The sequence below is a fragment of the Rhincodon typus genome, chromosome 4 (assembly GCF_021869965.1).
Source record: "Rhincodon typus isolate 14 chromosome 4, sRhiTyp1.1, whole genome shotgun sequence".
Classification (NCBI taxonomy): Eukaryota; Metazoa; Chordata; class Chondrichthyes; order Orectolobiformes; family Rhincodontidae; genus Rhincodon; species Rhincodon typus.
The window spans coordinates 10,646,642-10,664,994 of NC_063335.1; the positions used below are offsets into that span (position 1 = coordinate 10,646,642).

Below are 18,353 nucleotides of genomic sequence, written 5' to 3' on the forward strand. Positions count from 1 at the left end.
GGCGCGGGGGGCACTCCTGTGGGGGTGGTGGGGCGGGGGGGGGGAGAGCTGGGGGGGGGGCGGGGGGGGGGGGGGAGCAGTCCTGGGTGGGTGCTGGTGCAGGGGGAGCAGTCCTGTTTGGGTGCTGGTGTGGATGATACAGTCCTGGATCCTAGCTTGAAGCAGCTGAGAGCCTGTATGGAACGGACTGGAGGCTTGGAACCGAGCGGGCAAACAGACAGGGTTAAAGAGGTTGTGGACAGAGGGGAAAGATTGGAAAGACAGTTCAGTTCCCAGGTTCTATTGTTGAAATGATCTTTATGACTCTTCTGCTGGCCAGCACCTTGCTTCAGTCATCTTTCTCCAGCTGCTTCCACTAGAAAGTGAGAGACAGAAGGTGACCAGTTCGCTTACAACAAGTCTGTCACATATTTGTTAAATGTCACAGCTTACAATGAGTTTTGCAGGAAAGATTAGCAGGTTTTCTTGAGGTTTACAGTGAGTTTTGATGATAGAGAACACAGAGAGACTGCTCCTGAAGTTGGGAATCACTGAACACTTCTGTGTATCTATAATTTGTTCTTAGCTCCAGTTACCTGAGAACCAATCTGTAGTGACTGGAATAAGCTGGATCTTGTTGAATCTGAGATTCCTGATTGGGGTTATTCACCTGGGCCATGCAGGAAAGCCCTGACTGACCAATATAACTGGGAGATTTAGAATTAGCGAGCTGGCTGGCCATAGTCATTGTACTGTGCACAAGCAAATAAAGGGTGACTTGGTGACAGGATACTCGCCTCAGCACAGTTTTTTCACAATCGTACAGTTGTTGGCAGGTGAAAAAAAGTCTGTCATTCATAACTGGTCACTAGTCCTCAGTAAAAGCTACATCAGTGCACCCTCTTGGCTCCAATTTGTCGCCAAAGTGTTCAAACAGTTAGTTGTCTCCATGATGCAATGGAGGGTTACTTTCTTTCAAAACTGTAGCCACTCTTTCAAATGCTGGCTTTTAATACCGCTCTTTCTCGGCTGAGTCCCCAATTTTTTTTAAAGAAAACACTAAATAAAAAGACATGGTCCTTAGAGATTTTACCATACCCGTTTATTTTCCTTTTGCTAATTAGGGTGTTGGAGAATTTTGGAATTTGATTATGAAATGAAGCTGCTGAGCCATGTGACCCAGTTGGTTGATTCCGAGTCGTGGTCTTTCAGTAAGATTCCTCTCACTATTTGTCTACAAGAACTGGAACTTCTTGAACCAAGGTGAGTGACACAGTGTAAATAAACCATTGGTGCTGATGACTGAAATGTGCTTTGCTACTTGCTTTAAGGTGATGTGCTTTTGTTTCTGGTAAGGTCATGAACTTTGGCACAGAATAAAGCTGTGCCTCACATCATGTTGTAAATTGCTTTGTATTTCACGCAGCATTCTAAAAAGCGCCTTGCCCTCCTGTTGGTCTTTCATTTTAATTAGACAGTGGCAAACTTGATAACACCTAATTGATTGTTGGTAAGTGTTCATATTTTGTGCATATCTTTGACGATGTACAGAGGGGAGTTTTGATGGTTTAAAAACAGATAAATCTAACTTCTCACAACATATCACTGTTCACAGGATAGTTTTCAGTCTTTTCCAAAGCCAGCAACACAAATTTCAGTTTTAATTGGTCATTAAAGTCATCTTTATTCTTGGAAGAGTTCACAGAATCATAGAATAGATACTGTACAGGGGGAGGCCAATTAACATACCTCAAAAACAATAAACCAGTCTGACTCCCTCCCCTTTCTGCATAGACTTGGAAATTTCCTTCAACTGCTTATCTAATTCTTGTTCAAAATCCACAGTTGACTCTGCTTTCACTATATTCCCAGGAAGTCCATTCCAGATCCTAATCACTCACTCTATAAAAAGGTTTACTTCATGTCTCCAAAGAATTTTTATGCCAATCTTCTTAAATCTATGTCCTCTGGTTCTTGAACCTTCAGCCACTGGGAACAGCTTCTTTCTGTTTTCACTGTCTAGATCCTCATTATGTAAAACATCTCTGCAAATTCTCTCACCCTTCTCTAACCCCAGCTTCTCCAATCCATCCACGTTACTGAATTCACCACAGAACAATTCCCTGTATAGAATTACAGGTTTGTTAAGGTGCAGAAGGAATCTATTCAGTGGATTATGTCAGCTCTGTAAGCATTTTGACTAAGAGTGAAACTCTTGCCTTTTCCCCATAACCCTGCATATTAATATTTTGTTTAAATAATCATCCAGACCTTATCTGAATGCCTCAATGGAACCTGTCTCTACCTCACTTTCAGGCAGTGCATTCCAAATGAACCACTTGTTGTGTTAGAAAGTTTTTTTCTTGCTTTGCATTTGTTTCTTTTGCAAAACACTTTTAAAACTGTGCCCTCTGGTTCTTGAACAAAAACAAAGTTGCTGGAAAAGCTCAGCAGGTCTGGCAGCATCTATGGAGGAGAAAACAGAGTTAACGTTTCGGGTCCGGTGACCCTTCCTCAGAACCTCTGGTTCTTGATCCTCTGGTTCTTGATCCTTTTATGAGTGGGATCAGTTTCTCTCTGTTTACTCTGCCCAGACCCCTCATGATTTTGAAAATTTCCGTCAGATTTCCTGCTTCTCTCCAAATCTCAACTTCACCAATCTATCCTAATAATTGAAGTTTGTCTAGATCCCTGGATCCATTCTCATAAATCTCTTCTGCAGTCTCTCGCTGATGATTCACGTCCATCCTAAAGTGTGGCACCAAGTACTGTACCCAGTACGTTAGTTGAGATTTAACAAGTATCCAGTGTATGTTCAACATCTCTTTCCTGCTCTTGTATTCTATGCCCCTGTTAATGAAGCTGAGAATACTGTATGCCTTTTTACCAGCTCTCTCTACCTCTAGTGACTTATGCACCAAAGCACCCAGGTCTCTCTGCTCCTGTACAACCTTTATAATAGTATCCTTTATTTTATACTGTCTCTCCGTGTTCTTTGTACCAAAGTGCATTTTATTTTGCACCCCTCTGCATTGAACTTCATCGGCAACCTAGCTACCTATTCCACCAGATTGTCAGTCTTCCAAAGGAGCTCCGCACTGTCCTGCATACAATTCTTCCAAGATTTGCGTTGTAGAAACATAGGACAAACAGTGAGCCATTCAGCCCCTCAAGCCTGTTCCACCATTCAATGAGGTCATGGCTGATCTGTGGCCAAGCTCTGTATTGAACTTTACCTCTGGCCCATATCCCTTAATACCTTTGCTTAACAAAAATTTATCTATCTCAGATTTAACATTAACAACTGATCCAGCATCCACTGCAGTTTGCAGAAGAGATTTCCAAACATCTACCACCCTTTGTGTATAGAAGTGCTTCCTAACATCTCTCCTGAATGGTCTGGCCCTAACTCTCAGGCTATGCCCTGTAGTTCTAGAATCCCCAATCTGTGGAAATAGTTTATCTTTATCTACGCAGTCTTTCCCTGTTAATATCTTGAAGACTTTGACCAGATCATCCCTTAACCTTCCAAGTGCTAAAGAAAACAGGCCTAACTTGTATACCTCTCCTCATAACTTCACACCTGAAATCCAGGTATCATCCTTGTCAACTCGAAGACCAATCTATCCTTCCCAAATGGTGATGTGCAGATCAGTCCACAGTACTTCAAGTGGGGTCTAACCAGGGTTTTGTATAACTGCAGCATAACGTTTGCATCCTTGTACTCCAGTCCTCTGGATATAAAGGCCAGCATTCCACTAGCTTTCTCGACTACTTTCTGCATCTTTTCATGACATGTTAAAGATCTGTGTGTAAAAATCAAGTCTGTTTGGACATCCACTGTATTTAACTTCATACCATCTACAAAGTATCATGAACAATCCTTTTTCTTGTCCAAAATGGAGAACTTCACACTTGCTTATGTTGAATTCAATCTGCCACAGTATTGCCCATTCACCTTGTGTGTCAATATCCCTTTGTAATTCTATGCTATAATCTACATTGTCTACAATGCTGCCAAACTTTGTGCCATCAGCAAACTCGGATGTCTGACTTTCTATGTAATTATCCAAGTCGTTAATAAATAATGTGAATAATTAAGGCCCTAACACGATCCATTGGGGAGGTCGCTGGTCACATTCTGCCAATTTGAGGACACATCCATTATCTTTCTTTTCTGTCACCTGCTCCTCGACAAATTTCCCAGCCATGTTGGTAATTTGCCCTCAATGGGCATGTAGCTTAGTTGACAGTCTCTTATGTGGGACTTTATCAATGCTTTCTGGGAGTCCATATGAACAACAAGCATAGATATTCTTCTGTCCACTACCTTAGTCACCTCTTCAAAAGACATAAGGGAGGAGCTGGCCAGAGTTCATTGGAAGGGAAGCCGAGCAGGGAAGACAGTGGAGCAGCAACGGAAGGAGTTTCTGTCGGTAATTCAGGAGGCACAGCAGAGATTCATTCCAATGAAGAAGAAAAATGCTAAAGGGAGGATAAGCCAATCTTGGCTGACAAGGGAAGTCAGGGACAGCATAAAAGCAAAAGAAAAAAACATATAATGTGATGAAGATTAGTGGGAAGCCTTTAAAAACCAGCAGAGGGAAAGAGGCAAAAGACAGGAAATTATCAGCCAGTTAGCCTAACCTTGGTCGTTGGTAAGATTTTAGAGTCCATTATTAAGGATGACATTGATGAGTACTTGGAAGTGCATGGTGAAATAGGGCTGAGTCAGCAATGGCTTCAGCAAAGGGAGGTTAAGCCTGATAAATCTGTTAGAATTCTTTGAGGAGGTAACATGCAAGTTAGACAAAAGAAAGCCAGTGGATATGATCTTTTTGGATATCTAGAAGACCGATGACAAGGTGCTGCCGCACAGGAGGCTGCTAAATAAAATAAGAGCCCATCGTGTTTGGGGCAGGGTGCTGATATGGATAGATGATTGGCTGAGTGGCAGAAAGCAGAGAATAGGGATAAAATGGTCTTTTTCAGGATGCCAACCTGTGACCGATGGCGTTCTGCAGGAGTCAGTGTTGGGACCACAACCTTTCACGATAGGTATTAACAATCTGGATGAAGGAATTGACAGTTTTATTGCCAGGTTTACAGATGACACAGAAAGGTGGAGGAGCAGGTAGTGTTGAGGAAGTGGGGAGTCTGCCAAAGGACTTGTAGAGGCTGGGAGAGTGTGCTGAAAAGTGGCAGGTAGAGTACAATGTGGGAAAATGTGAGGTTATGCACATTGGTAGGAAATATAGAGGTATAGACCATTTTCTAAATGGGGAAAGGCTTCGTAAATCTGAATCACAGAGGAATTTGGGAATCCTAGTTCAGGATTCTTTTAAAGTTAACATACAAGTTCAGTTGGTAGTTAAGAAGGCAAATGCAACGTTAGCATTCATTTCGAACAGGTTCTAATACAAGAGCAGAGATGTACTGCTGAGGCTCTGGTCAGATCGCATTTGGAATATTGTGAGTAACTTTGGGCCCTGTATCTAAGGAAGAATGTGCTGGCATTGGAGGAGATTGACAAGAATGAATCCTGGGAATGAACGACTTGATGTATGAGGAGTGGTTGGGGACTCTGGGTCTGTACTCGATGGAATTTAGAAGGATGACAGAGGAATCTCATTTGAATGAACAGCATACTGAGAGGCCTGGATAGAGTGGACATGGTGAAGATGCGTCCACTAGTAGAAGAGACTAGGGCCTGAAGGCACAACATCAGAATAAAGGAACGACTCTTTAGAATTGAGATGAGGAGGAATTTCTTCAAGCAGAGGGAGGTGAATCTGTGGAACTCATTGGCAAAAGGTTGCGGAGGCCAAGTCATTGACTTTGTTGAAGATAAATAGGTTCTTGATTAGCAATGGGATCAAGGGTTACAGGGAGGAGGCAGGAGAATGGGGTTGAGAAACATATGTCATGATTGAAAGGTGGAGGAAACTTGATGGTCCAAATGGCCTAATTCTGCTCCTTAATCTTATTGGTTGTAGTTTTCCTCACTCAGCCTCCTTAAAAAGCAGACTGATTTGCAATGTTCTAATCCAGAGGGATGACTCCTGTATCTTGGGAACTCGGACAGATTGTAGTTTGGGAAACTACTATGTGCTCGCCTACATCCTTTAACACCCTGGGATGGAAACCGGCGGGTCCTGGGGATTTGTCGCTCCTCAATTCAGTTTCATACTTAATTTCTGATTGTTGTTTCATCAAAGACCTGAACAATATCGAAACTTCTCATCTCAAAAACAAAACTCACCTAATTTAAGTACGGTTGGATCTTTCTTACTGTTTTCTTCACAGAGACTTTAACAGAATCATGACCCTGAGTCTGAAAAAGGCTAGCTATATTCCCATCCTCCCATGCCATTCCTGTCATACCATTCCCATCCCACTGCATTTCACAGAGTGACTCTGTCAAACTATACCCCCTTCCCACGGCCACATGTAGCAGTTGCTCAGCTGACATTTTAAAACCCATCGAATTAACGTTCAATGGGATTGGTTGTGCGCAATGTAAACATAATGAGGCTGCCCACAGGGTTGAAGCAAATTCTAGCTCTTCTGAGCACAGTGTGCTGGGCACCTTTCTACTAACATCCTGATTGCTGACAATAGCCAGTGCATGGTTGCTGATTCAGCGAGCAGTGGTTGCTGGGGCGACAGTAAGTAGCACTTATATACACGCATCTCCCAGCTCTAGCGTGTTTACACGACTGAAGGAAGGTGAGATGAAGGAATAAATCCTGGCACTTCAACACTCATTTGTTTCCCATCTATTTTTTTTTAAGAAAAGCTGACTTTCATAAAAGTCAGGGAGACACTACACTGTTTCTCCCTCTCTTAACCACTGTCAATTCTGCTTCAAGAGGATTGAAATGTTCCTCATCGATAATACGAATGGAATATATTTCCACCAGTCCTGTAAAATCTGTGGCACCCTTCCTCTGACCATATGAACCTATTGTCTCAGGGCAACATAGGTAATCACAGTAGATTCTTTATTGTTTAGGTTCCGTCATGAGTCTAGGAAGCCCGGTGAAATCTTCTATTGATTGCTGTTTGCTAGTTGGTCAACAACAGTTTGTATCTGGACCAGTTTCTTTTGGGAACTAGTTGAACTCCTACTATCTTAAGGGTGTTAAGGACAAGATGTGCAGGCTCAAAAGTGAGGAGTATTTATTGTGAATTGTGTAAACATTTTCAACTCTCTAATGCTTTATGTGTTGCCATGCTACTTATAAGATACCTATGCTCTTAAGAGTTATTCCATCTCCACCATATAACCTCATTTATGTTAACTGTGACTTCTATTTTTTAAGCTATGGTATTTAGTCTCATAGGACATTGGCACTTACTCTGTATCAAGCTTAAATTTAGTGGGATGTCCATTAACAAAACTAAGTTTTGTGAAATCCTAATCAATTAGATCACTAGTTTCCCTTATGAATGCTTTGGGTAACTTGTCTAATGGTGGTATATTGTCTAATATAGGTACCTTTTCCAAGGGATGTAGTCCCATGGCATTAATGGTACGAGCAAGCATCTGGCTTTTTTGCTGCTATGAAACTGTGACCTACGTCACATCTTTTACAAGTGACTGACAGTCCTTGCCTTGTCTATAGTAACCATGCCTCGTTGAACTTGCTCGCGATGGTGGTGATGCTTGTTTTGAAGTGTAAATGCTATCTTCCCATTGTATTACTTGTAGCCTTATCTTTTGTGTTGTTAGTACAAAGGTGTTTCCCTTGCTGTCAAACTTTAGTCTTGGCACTCAGCAATTGCTCCCACAGAGCTGCCTTCTACAAAACTTTTGTCTCTTCCCAGTGTGGCTGCTCTTCACTGTCTTACTAACCCCATTGTTTATCCTGTACCTCTTACCAGCTCCAAGGTGAAGCTTTCCTTTTGGAGTGCTGCTTTTGCTCTGTGCACCTATCTGCTCATCAATTTCTGCATTTTGGCTACAGACTGACTTTCTTTGTGTTCTTAAAGTGATAATATATTTAAAGTGGTAAATTCACTGCATTCAGAAATTTTTTAACCTTTCTTGAATAGATTCAATCCACTATTGTTACCTTGCGAATTTTCAGCAATATTGTCCACTGCTGATCATGTTGTATAGGACAGGGTGTTTGAGATTGTCTTCACTTTCTATTCTCATTAAATCAACAGTAAATATCCCTTGGAAGGGAGTCAGAGGAAAATAAACCCCTCCCCATCTAGATATTTTCTAATCAACCTGTTCTGAGACGCTGTTTCACACTCTGGAGCGGGTAGGTCTTGAACCCAAGCCTCCTGCTTCTGATGTAGGGACACTACCACTGCACTAGGAGAGCCCTTAGAAATTGAGTTCTTTGACATCCTCGTGAAATAAACAAAAGTTTTTTTTCCCTCGAATTAACTTCTTTAAAGATGTTGTTACACACCCCAGGAGCAGGTGAGACTTGAACCTAGGTATCCTGTCTCAAAGGTAGGGACACCGCCACTACGCCAACAGAGCCCTTGCATTCCCCCTTCTGTGTTGAGTCTAATGGCCTGTCCTAGTTTTTAGTGGCAGTGGACAGACCACCAAATCTTAACAAGAGGCCCTCCTGTTGCATAAGCAAACCTAGATTATTGCATGACAGCAATATGTACAAGTTATATTGACAAGTTATGCATAATTTCAAAGATTATTGGGAGCTAAAGATAACATGTTTCTCTTTATCGTATCCTGATGCTAGACTGGTGACTCTGACATCATCAAATTGGGTGGAGCTTAATGCAACTTCAACATTAACTATTTCTGAACGATTACCTTATATAATAATGCTATGGGGGACAGGGACAGGCAGGAGAATGAAGTTAAGGACTCTTTCAGATCAGCCATTATCTTATTTCAATGTGCAGCACAAGAGGCCAGATAGCTTTACTCCTGTTTTTGAATCTTGCATTCCTAATTTAAATTACCAGCTGGTTGAGTCACCAAAATATGCTGACATTGCAAGTTTTAAACTTTTCGATAACTAATAAATATGAAATGTTTTTGTTTTCAGCAACAAAAACTTAATGAATAATCAAAGAGTATACACAAAGGGTTAAGCTTAATTATTGTGAGCTGCTTCTGTAATTTGTGTGTCATTTACATTGCAGTTTTGCCAATATTTGAAAGACAGAATAAATATTTTTCAGGGAGATTTTTTTCAGTTGGTCACCTACCACTACAGGAATTAACAATTCGATGCATTTGGCACAGATAACCAAACAATTAGGTTCCAAACATCCTGTGTGCTGGATGTTCCAGGGTAGATGCTGCATTTTGAATGAAAATGCAGCAGGGCCACTGATTCCTTGGATTGCCTTTCAGTTTTGTTAATGATAGGCCACTTGGGTACAGCTGATCAATCGGTCTTAATGTAATAGGGAACTGGACTAAATTGTTGACTCTTTAAATTTTTTATTATATACCAAGTTTTGAAAGTTATCGTAAAATGTCAGTGGCTCTGATTCTTCAAGGAGAATAGTACAGATTGTAGTTGCTGTAAATAAATTATGTGCTGAATGCCGTAATTTGCCTAATTAAGCTAGTTATAGAGTCATAGCGTAATACAGCATGGAAACAGGCCCTTCTGCCCAAACTGGTCCACGCGGACCATAATGCCCACTCAGCTAGTTCCAATTGCCTACAATTGGTCTATATCCCTCTAAAACCTTCCCACCCACGTACCTATCCAAATGTCTTCTAAATGTTGCCTTAACCACTTTCTCCGGCAGCCCATTCCATATACGCACCACTCTCTGCGTGAAGAAGTTGCTCCTCAGGTCCTTCTTAAATCTTTGCCCTCTCACCTTAAACCTATGTGCTCTGGTTTCCAACTCCCCATCCCTGGGAAAAAGACTATACACATTCATCCTATCCATGCCCCTCATGATTTTATACACCTCAATAAGGTCACCCCTCATTCTCCTACGTTCCAAGGAATAAAGTCCTACCCTGGCCAACCTCTCCCTGTTGCTCAGGCCCTGTTACTCAGGCCTACTATTCCGAGCAACATCCTCGTAAATCTTCTTTGCACACTTTCCAGTTTAACTATGTCTTTCCTATAACAAGGTGACTGAAATTGTACACAATACTCCAAGTGCAGCCTCACCAACGACTTATACAACTGTAACATAATGTCCCAACTCCAATACTCAATGCCTCGACCGATGAAAGCCAGCATGCCAAATACCTTCTTCACCATCCTGCCTGCCTGTGACGCCGCTTTCAACAAACTATATGCTTGTACTCCTAGGTCCCTCTGTTCCACAACACTCCTCAGGACCTTACCATTTACTGTACAAGTCCTACCTTGGTTTGACTTTCCAAAATGCAACGCCTCGCATTTTTCTGTATTGAATTGCATTTGCCAATTCTCAGCCCACTTTCCCATCTGATCAAGATCCCTCTATAATTTTTGAAAACCTTTTTCATTATCAACGATACCTCCTAATGTTGTTTCATCCGCAAACTTACTAATCATGCCTTGTACATTCACATCCAGATCATTTATGTAAATAACAAATAACAAATAGCACTGACCCCTGTGGCACACCACTAGTCACAGGTCACCTCTCCGAGAAACAACCTTCAACCATCACCCCCTGCTTTCTACCAACAAGCTAATTTTGAATCCAATTAGCTAACTTTCCCTGGATCCCATGCGACCTAACTTTGATGACTAGCCTGCCATGCTGGTTGGTCAGAATTGACAGGCATGTAAACATACACTATCAAAGACAATGAATCATGTCTGTGAGTCAGTGACAGAAATCTCTGACCTGAGAACTGGCACATAAAGGAACTGTAGTACATAGCAGTTATGAAGTTAATTGTGCGAGTGGCCATTATACTGAATCCACTTTCTAAGTCATAATTATCTAGGTTTGTAGCAAGGAAGAGTGGTCTCATCAGGCTTCTGTGAGATAACTTCTAGCTTCAGGATCATCCTTTTTCTTGATCCTTAGATTTTAGCCAAACGACTATCTTTCCATGCAATCGGTATCTTTGTCAGATGCTCGGTATATGATATCTTATGAAATGCCTTTAAAATTATATGCACTATATACTGTGCATTGTCTTTATCAACCGTTTTGTTAATTCCTCAGGGAATTCTATAAATTTTGACAACGTAGTCTGTCTTTCAGAGATGCATGCTTACTGGCTATAAATAACTTGTATTTCTCCAAGTGCTCAGCGGTGTCTTCTTGTAATATTGAACAACAGCTGACCAATAAACTCATGACTTATTTTTGTTTCATAAGAGTGGTGCAACAATTTCCACCCTCCTGTCTTCTTGAACACATCTAAAAAGATTTTGGAAAATTACAATTACACTATCTGTTATTTCTTCCATAACTTCCCTGTTATAGGTCCCTAGGGTAGAATTCATATTATAGTCATTTATCCACTTTTAAGTTTGAGTAATTATTTTCTCTGTAAATAATAAGCTGCATTCACCTCACAATTTTTTTTTGCTGCATAATCCCACTTAACCAGCCCAGACTTCCTTTGTGCAGCTTTCCTGTATTCTTTACACTTGTGCTGGTTTTCTCTTTTATGATTCGACCTGAAACCATCAAGTACTGCTTTACTTCAAGTTTGATCTCAACTCCCTCATCAACTTTGAAAACCCCGCATTAAATTTAGTCCCTTTCTTCCTTAACTTGATTTATTCCATTTTATTTCCTTTTAAATATTTCCCAACTGTTGATACACAGTTCTTTAGTCAGTTTGTTTCACATATTAAACTATGTGCTTGTGCCTTTTGCCTTTAGGGAGATGATAGAACATTGCCTTAATTGTTATGGCAAAAGATACACAAATGAAGGTAAGTGAGATATACAAATTATTGATTAATTAATTGAATTTCAACTGTTAAAATGGAAATTTGCAGTTGGGTATATGTTCGCCATGTTGTATGCATTATTGATTGCTATGGCAGAGTTGTGGAGCAGTGATGTGATCCATTGATTGTAGGATCATTGATCTTTATTTATAGCATGTTGCTTTTGCTGTTTAGCACATACATTGTCAGTGTTCTAGGTTTGGCAGATAAGCACCTGAATTTCAGGTACATTTGGTGCTATTGCTGGCAAGATATTTGCTTCTCATTGAATTATATTTTGTCATTTGGCTCGATGTTGGTGGAGTATTGAAGAATATGGTAGGGTAATGAGGGTGCAGATTGCTGGTGATTTACAATTCTGCCATTTCTGACAACCTGCAGGATTTCAATTTTGAGGTGCTGAACCTGCTCTTAATCTACCCCATTTACCATGGTATTAATGTCACAAAATGATGGAAGGTGGCATCAGTGTGAGGTTGGGAATTGGTCTCCAAAATGATTGTGGGATGGACACTCCTCCTAATGCTGTCATGGACAGACACACCATCAGGAATATTGATAATTATTGGGGCAAGCAGGTTCTCTTAATATTAGGTAATAATCTCTTAATATTAGATTATGTACAGATTAGGTGGATTGGCCAGGTGACACGTACATACTTCAGAGCTCTGTCGATAGTGGTGCTTCTTGGTGATGGTTACTGAAGGCAGTTGTTAGAGTGCATTCTGTGTCCTCGTTCCCCTCAGTGCTTCCTCTGAATTTCGTTTGTAGTGGAATAGCATTGATTCACCAGTTGAAGGGTGGCGATAGGGAGTATTCAGCAGGAGGTTTTCTCGCCCAACTTTCTTTGACCTTGGACTATAAGAATACATGGAATCCAGAATCAATGTTGTAAACTTCTAAGACCATTCCCTCCTGACTGTGTATCATTATGCCACCACCTCTGGTGGGGGCAGAAATTCTCAGGCAAATGTCCTAAATAGTGTTTAACATTGTGGCATCATCAGGAAGCATGCCCACTTCTAACCTAATGATGGAGGGAAGGTCATTGATGAAGCGGTTCAAAATGTTTGGAATGAGGACGGTATCCTGAGGAATACCTACAATATTGTCCTAGTCTGGGCTGGTTGATCCCCAACAACCATAACCAGCTTCCCATCTGCTAGATAGGGCTTTAAGGAGCAGAGATTCCTCCCCTAATTCCCATTGAATCCAGTTTTGCTAGGGCTGCCTTTTGCCAAACTTGGTGAAATGTGGCATCGTTGTCAAGGACAATCACTGTCTCCTCACCTGTGGGGTTCAGCTCTGTTTTGTGGCTAAAGTGAGGAAAGCGAACATTTCATGGAGACGAAATTGGTCTTGAGGGAGGAGATGGGCAGAAGCAACTGAAGGAATTGTTCCCATTTTCAAGCAAGAATGTAATTTAAAATCTCCTGAGTTAGATTGAAATCAGTTGGATGCTGTGCTAAGAACTGTATGTTTCTACAAAGAACAAACTAGGGCCAAATGGCAACTGCTTTGTCGCTTGGGTCCTTTGATAGTTTGGGTTCCAGCTGCGAGACTTGGTCGTTCCAATGTATAAGATTGGAAAACAAATTCCCATTTTAGATGAATATTGGATTTGTTTTGGTTTATTTACTATTATGTCATCTAAACCATTACATTTTATGAATAGTCATGATTGTGAACCCACCTGTCTGTTCTGTATGTGGTTGTGGACTCTGTCTGAGCATATGTTTATAACTTATCAAAGTGCTGCACTCCATTTTCAGCAGGAGAAGTGTTTTATGCGTTAAATGAGGATGAAGTTTGTAAGTCTATCGCACTGATGCTGTTAAGGAATGCTGTAAAATTCAATCTGTCTGAGTTTGAGGAGGTGTGGCAGCAGAGCGTACCTGAGGGCATGACAACAAGGCTCGATCAACTCAAGGTACACATTTCTTGAATAGTTGGCATTCTGCTTGTGTTCTAATAGTTTCTTTGTGCTTCCCAGTACTAATACCGAATAAGACAATCTTCCTTCTTATTTATTATACTTTAAGGCACCTTACCCCGTACCACTTCTTCTCCCCTCCCACCTCCACCCACCATATTATTCACCTACATCCGAGTACATAATGAGAACACCACCTTCTGCCATGTTATTGCTAGTACCATTTGGTGATTGTGCTAAAAGATTGAGGAATTGAATTATTCATTCCTTATTACCTCTCTGAAGCTATAGCTACTTCCTGCTCTGTACTTCCTCTGATGAACAGGCTCACATCAATATCAGACAACAGGTATATTTTAAAAAAAAACCTTAGGCCAACATGATGATATTTTTTAAATTGGCACAAGAATTTGTGTCAATGCCTATAAAATTCACTGGCATTTGATAATCACTCTGATTATTCTGTTTTGAAAACTAGAAGGGAAAGGAGTTATAGATTTAATTAACAGAAATTACAATCAAATATTTAAAAGACAAAAAAAGAGAATCACCAACATTTTGGAAAAACAACCATGCCCCGTTCCTCTGGCCTATACTTCACTCCTTGTCAGAGCTGCTGTTTTCATTCTCAGCACGCTTCTTTATTGGGATTCAAAATCCTTGTTCTCATATATTTCACGGTAGTTCTATTTGCTTTTTTCGATTCCTGGTTTCTGCCAACAGCTGATACAAACCACCATAATACTGTATATATTTCTGTCTCAGTCATTTGTTCCCTGTGCCTCCTTATTATCAGAAATTAAACCTTCTTTCACAAAATTAAAATACTGCAGATGCTGGAAATCTGAAGTATCGACAAAGTGCTGGAGAAACTTGGCAGTTCTGACAGCATCTGTGGAGAGAGAGAGAGAGAGAAAAACCAATGCTGTCAGACCTGCTGAGTTTTTCCAGTACTTTCTGTTTTTACTTCACTTTTTTCTTTGTCTACCCCATCCCCTTTCACATCTTCTTCCCAGACTCTGTGTCCAATCTTGCTCCTTAACTCTGTAGCAAATTTCTGTACCAGTGAAAGCACAATTGTGAAGATTGATTCATATATGGAACATTTCCAGGAACTGATGAGAATTTACTCAGTTCTTTTTATGCCAAAGTTAGTTGCATATAGCTGAGCATATAGCCTGATTCTTATCTCACAATGTTATGTGGTACGTCAGCCAGTAAACATTTGAAGCTGCTATTGAGCTACCACATAGCTAAAAGCATTGGATCCACCCAGAATAAAATTATGGTTCATGACTTAAATCCCTTTCTAAGGTGACTTGGAAAGTAACAGATATAAACTATTGGTAATCCTTGATTCCATGATAATTTGGCATGAATGTTTTAAGTGGCCTTGAATTTCTGGACCCAGAAAGATGCTTTGCTTCAGTTATAGTAAGTTCCCTGCCCACCTTCAATGCTGCTTCATTTTCCTCATTTGTTGCTGCTCCATTTAGGGAATATTATTTATGGCACATTCATCAGTCAATGCACTGTCAAATTATTCCTTCTACCATTCAAAGTAAAAGGTAAAGTCACCATAGTGCTGCTCTACCATGAGAGAAAGATGGCTGGTGGTGTTTAACCACAGGATCACCACGCCTCAGGTGAGGGGAGAGGTTGAGAAGGCAGGATCTTCATGGTAACCTCAGTTGGTGCAGGACTTGAACCCACACTGTTGGCATCACTCTGCATCACAAACCAACCCTCCAGCCAACTGAACTAACCAATCCCCTATGACTTGCAGCACTAGTTTGCAGAATGGATCTGTGTATATGTGTAGCTCTCAGACAAAGTAAGAAATAATTAAGCAAAGGGAGAAGGTGTTCATTGTTTTGAACCTTAGCAAGCACAATGCTAGCTATCTTCCCAGACATCATAGAAATTACTGGATCACAGCAAAACCAGCAACTCCTCAACAGAGGCAGTACCAGCTCCTGTTCTAGATTGAGTCCTCTGGGTTGACATATTTGTTTGTTTGCAATTGCTATGTATACTCTATAATGCTGGCATTTTTTGTCCAGTTAATTTACTAGTGAACAGTAAATAGAAAATGGCTATGCAGTTGTATTAGGATAACAAGGTATAGAGCTGGATGAACACAGCAAACCAAGCAGCTTCAGAGGAGCAGGAAAGCTGACGTTTCGGGTCTGGACCCTTCTTCTGCTGTGTTCATCCAGCTCTACACCTTGTTAACTCAGATTCTCCAGCAGTGGCAGTTCCTACTATCTCTACACAGTTGTATTACTATTTTTGAAGCAGTGTTTCTTGTACCACAGTGTATAAAATATTCAAAGCCAAATTTTGGTAAAAATCAGGAATTTGGAGCACTTGTAAAACAACTTTTGCGTCAAATAAAAATAGAAAGAAGTCAATAAAAAAGAAAAGGGACTTTTCATGCCTATTTTATGTTGCTTTTCCCCTTCTTCTTCTCTACTGAAGTCTTGATTGCATACTGAAATATTTGCAGTGGCACAGCATCTTCAAAGAAATTCACCCAAATCTAATTCTTCAAATGTACCCAGAATTCACGCTGCTGTGGTATAACAATTGAGCGCATGCACTTCAAGCAAGATGATCATTAGAGTGGAAACCTTGGCTTATTTCATCACCCTGGCCAAGTATGGGAGTGTAGTAAATTGGTTTCATTCAAGCCAGTGAACTTAAACCGAAGTTATTTGTGAAGGAGAAAGCAGAGTTAACGTTTCGGGTCCGGTGACCCCTCCTCAGAATTGATAGTGGCTGGGAAAACGTCAGTTTATATTCAGAAAATAGGGAGGTGGGTGGACGAGGGAGTAAATGATAGGATAGAGCCCGAAGAGAGAGAAAGACAGTTGGACAGACAAAGGAGTTGCTAACGATCAGGCTGGGAGGGTGAATAGTTGTTAATGGGGACTGTTAGTGACTAACAACAGGAGGTGTGTAGTGGCAGGCTATGTGGTAACAAGGCCTGGTGTGTGGGGTGGGGGGCTGGGACATGAGAGAGTTTAGGCCCTAAAATTATTGAACTCAATATTGAGTCCGGAGGGCTGTAGGGTCCCCAAGCAGAAAATGAGGTGTTGTTCCTCCAGCTTGCATTGGGCTTCACTGGAACACTGTAGCAAGCCCAAGAGAGCAGGGTGGTGCATTGAAGTGGCAGGCAACAGGTAGTTCAGGGTCTTTTTTGCGAGTAGAACGTAGATGTTCTGCAAAGCAGTCGCCAAGTCTACGCTTTGTTTCCCCAATGTAGAGGAGACCACATTGTGAACGGCGAATGCAGTAGACTAGATTCTGGGAAGTGCAGGTGAAGTGTTGCTTCACCTGGAAGGTATGTTTGGGCCCTTGGATAGTGGGGAGGGAGCAGGTAAATGGGCAGGTGTTGCACCTTCGCCGGTTACAGGGGAAGGTGCCGTAGGGCTGTGGGGGGCGTTGGGGGTGAAGTAAGTGTGGACCAGGGTGTCCCGGAGGGAACGGTCCCTGCGGAAGGCGGGCAAGGGAGGGGAGGGGAATATGTGTCTGGTGGTGGCATCCTGCTGGCGGTGGCGGAAATGGTGTCTGATGATCTTCTGGATGTGGATGCTGGTGGGATGGTAGGTAAGGATAAGGGGAACCCTATCGCTGTTGCGGGACGGAAGAGAAATGGGTGAGGGCGGAAGTGCGGGAGATGGGTCGGACCTGGTTGAGGGCCCTGTCGACAACGGAGCTGGGGAAACCTCGGTTGAGGAAGAAAGTGGACATTTCGGAGGCTCCCTTGTCGAAGTTGGCCTCATCTGAACGTATGCGACGGAGACGGAGGAACTGAGAGAATAGGATGGAGTCTTTACAGGAAGTGGGGTGTGATGATGTATAGTCCAAGTAGCTGTGGGAGTCAGTGGGTTTGTAATGGATATAGTGGCCAGTCTATCCCCAGAAATGGAAACAGAAATGTCAAGGAAGGGAAGGGAGGAGTCAGAGATAGACCAGGTGAAATTGAGGGCATGGTGGAAATTGGAGGCGAAATTGATGAAGTTTTCCAATTCCAGACGAGAGAGGGAAGCAGCACCGACGATATCATCAAGGTTCGGAGAAAGAGTTGTGGGTGGGGGCTGGAATAGGACTGGAACAGGGAATGTTCCACATACCCGACGAAGTGACAGGCATAACTAGGGCCCATGCGGGTACCCATGGCAACCCCTCTTACCTGAAGAAAATGAGAGGAGTTGAAAGAGAAGTTGTTGAGGAGGAGGAGGGTGGTGATGGGGTGGGGATGGTTCAGGTCTTCATTGTTTTCATTGAAAGTTTTCATTGAGAACTGTCGACGTGACATTAATCGCCTCAATTTCACTGCCCCTCTCAACAAATCCAACCTATCTCCCTCTGAACTGACTGCACTCCGTGCACTCAGATCTAACCCTGACTTTGTCATCAAGCCTGCCGATAAGGGTGGTGCTGTTGTAGTCTGGCGTACTGACCTCCACCTTGCAGAGGCTGAGCGCCAGCTCTCGGATACCTCCTCCTACCTACCCCTCATTATATCCACTACGGTTACGGATCTCATTTCATCCGGCGATCTC

The 18,353-nt window shown here is 41.9% G+C and overlaps 2 protein-coding genes across 5 annotated transcripts in view; one reads left to right on the top strand and one right to left on the bottom strand.

Annotated features, from left to right (window-relative positions):
* deptor (DEP domain containing MTOR-interacting protein) overlaps positions 1-18,353 on the bottom strand; it is a 215,057-nt gene that overhangs the window by 88,318 nt on the left and 108,386 nt on the right. The gene's annotated exons all lie outside the window — the stretch shown is intronic.
* dscc1 (DNA replication and sister chromatid cohesion 1) overlaps positions 1-18,353 on the top strand; it is a 45,476-nt gene that overhangs the window by 14,327 nt on the left and 12,796 nt on the right. The window contains exons 5-7 of one of the 2 annotated variants that reach the window (XM_048595497.1): positions 1,104-1,242; positions 11,779-11,831; positions 13,622-13,779. In XM_048595497.1, coding sequence (XP_048451454.1) covers positions 1,104-1,242; positions 11,779-11,831; positions 13,622-13,779 — 350 coding nt within the window. The remainder of the gene's footprint in view (positions 1-1,103; positions 1,243-11,778; positions 11,832-13,621; positions 13,780-18,353) is intronic. The other variant, XM_048595498.1, reaches the window with a different exon arrangement.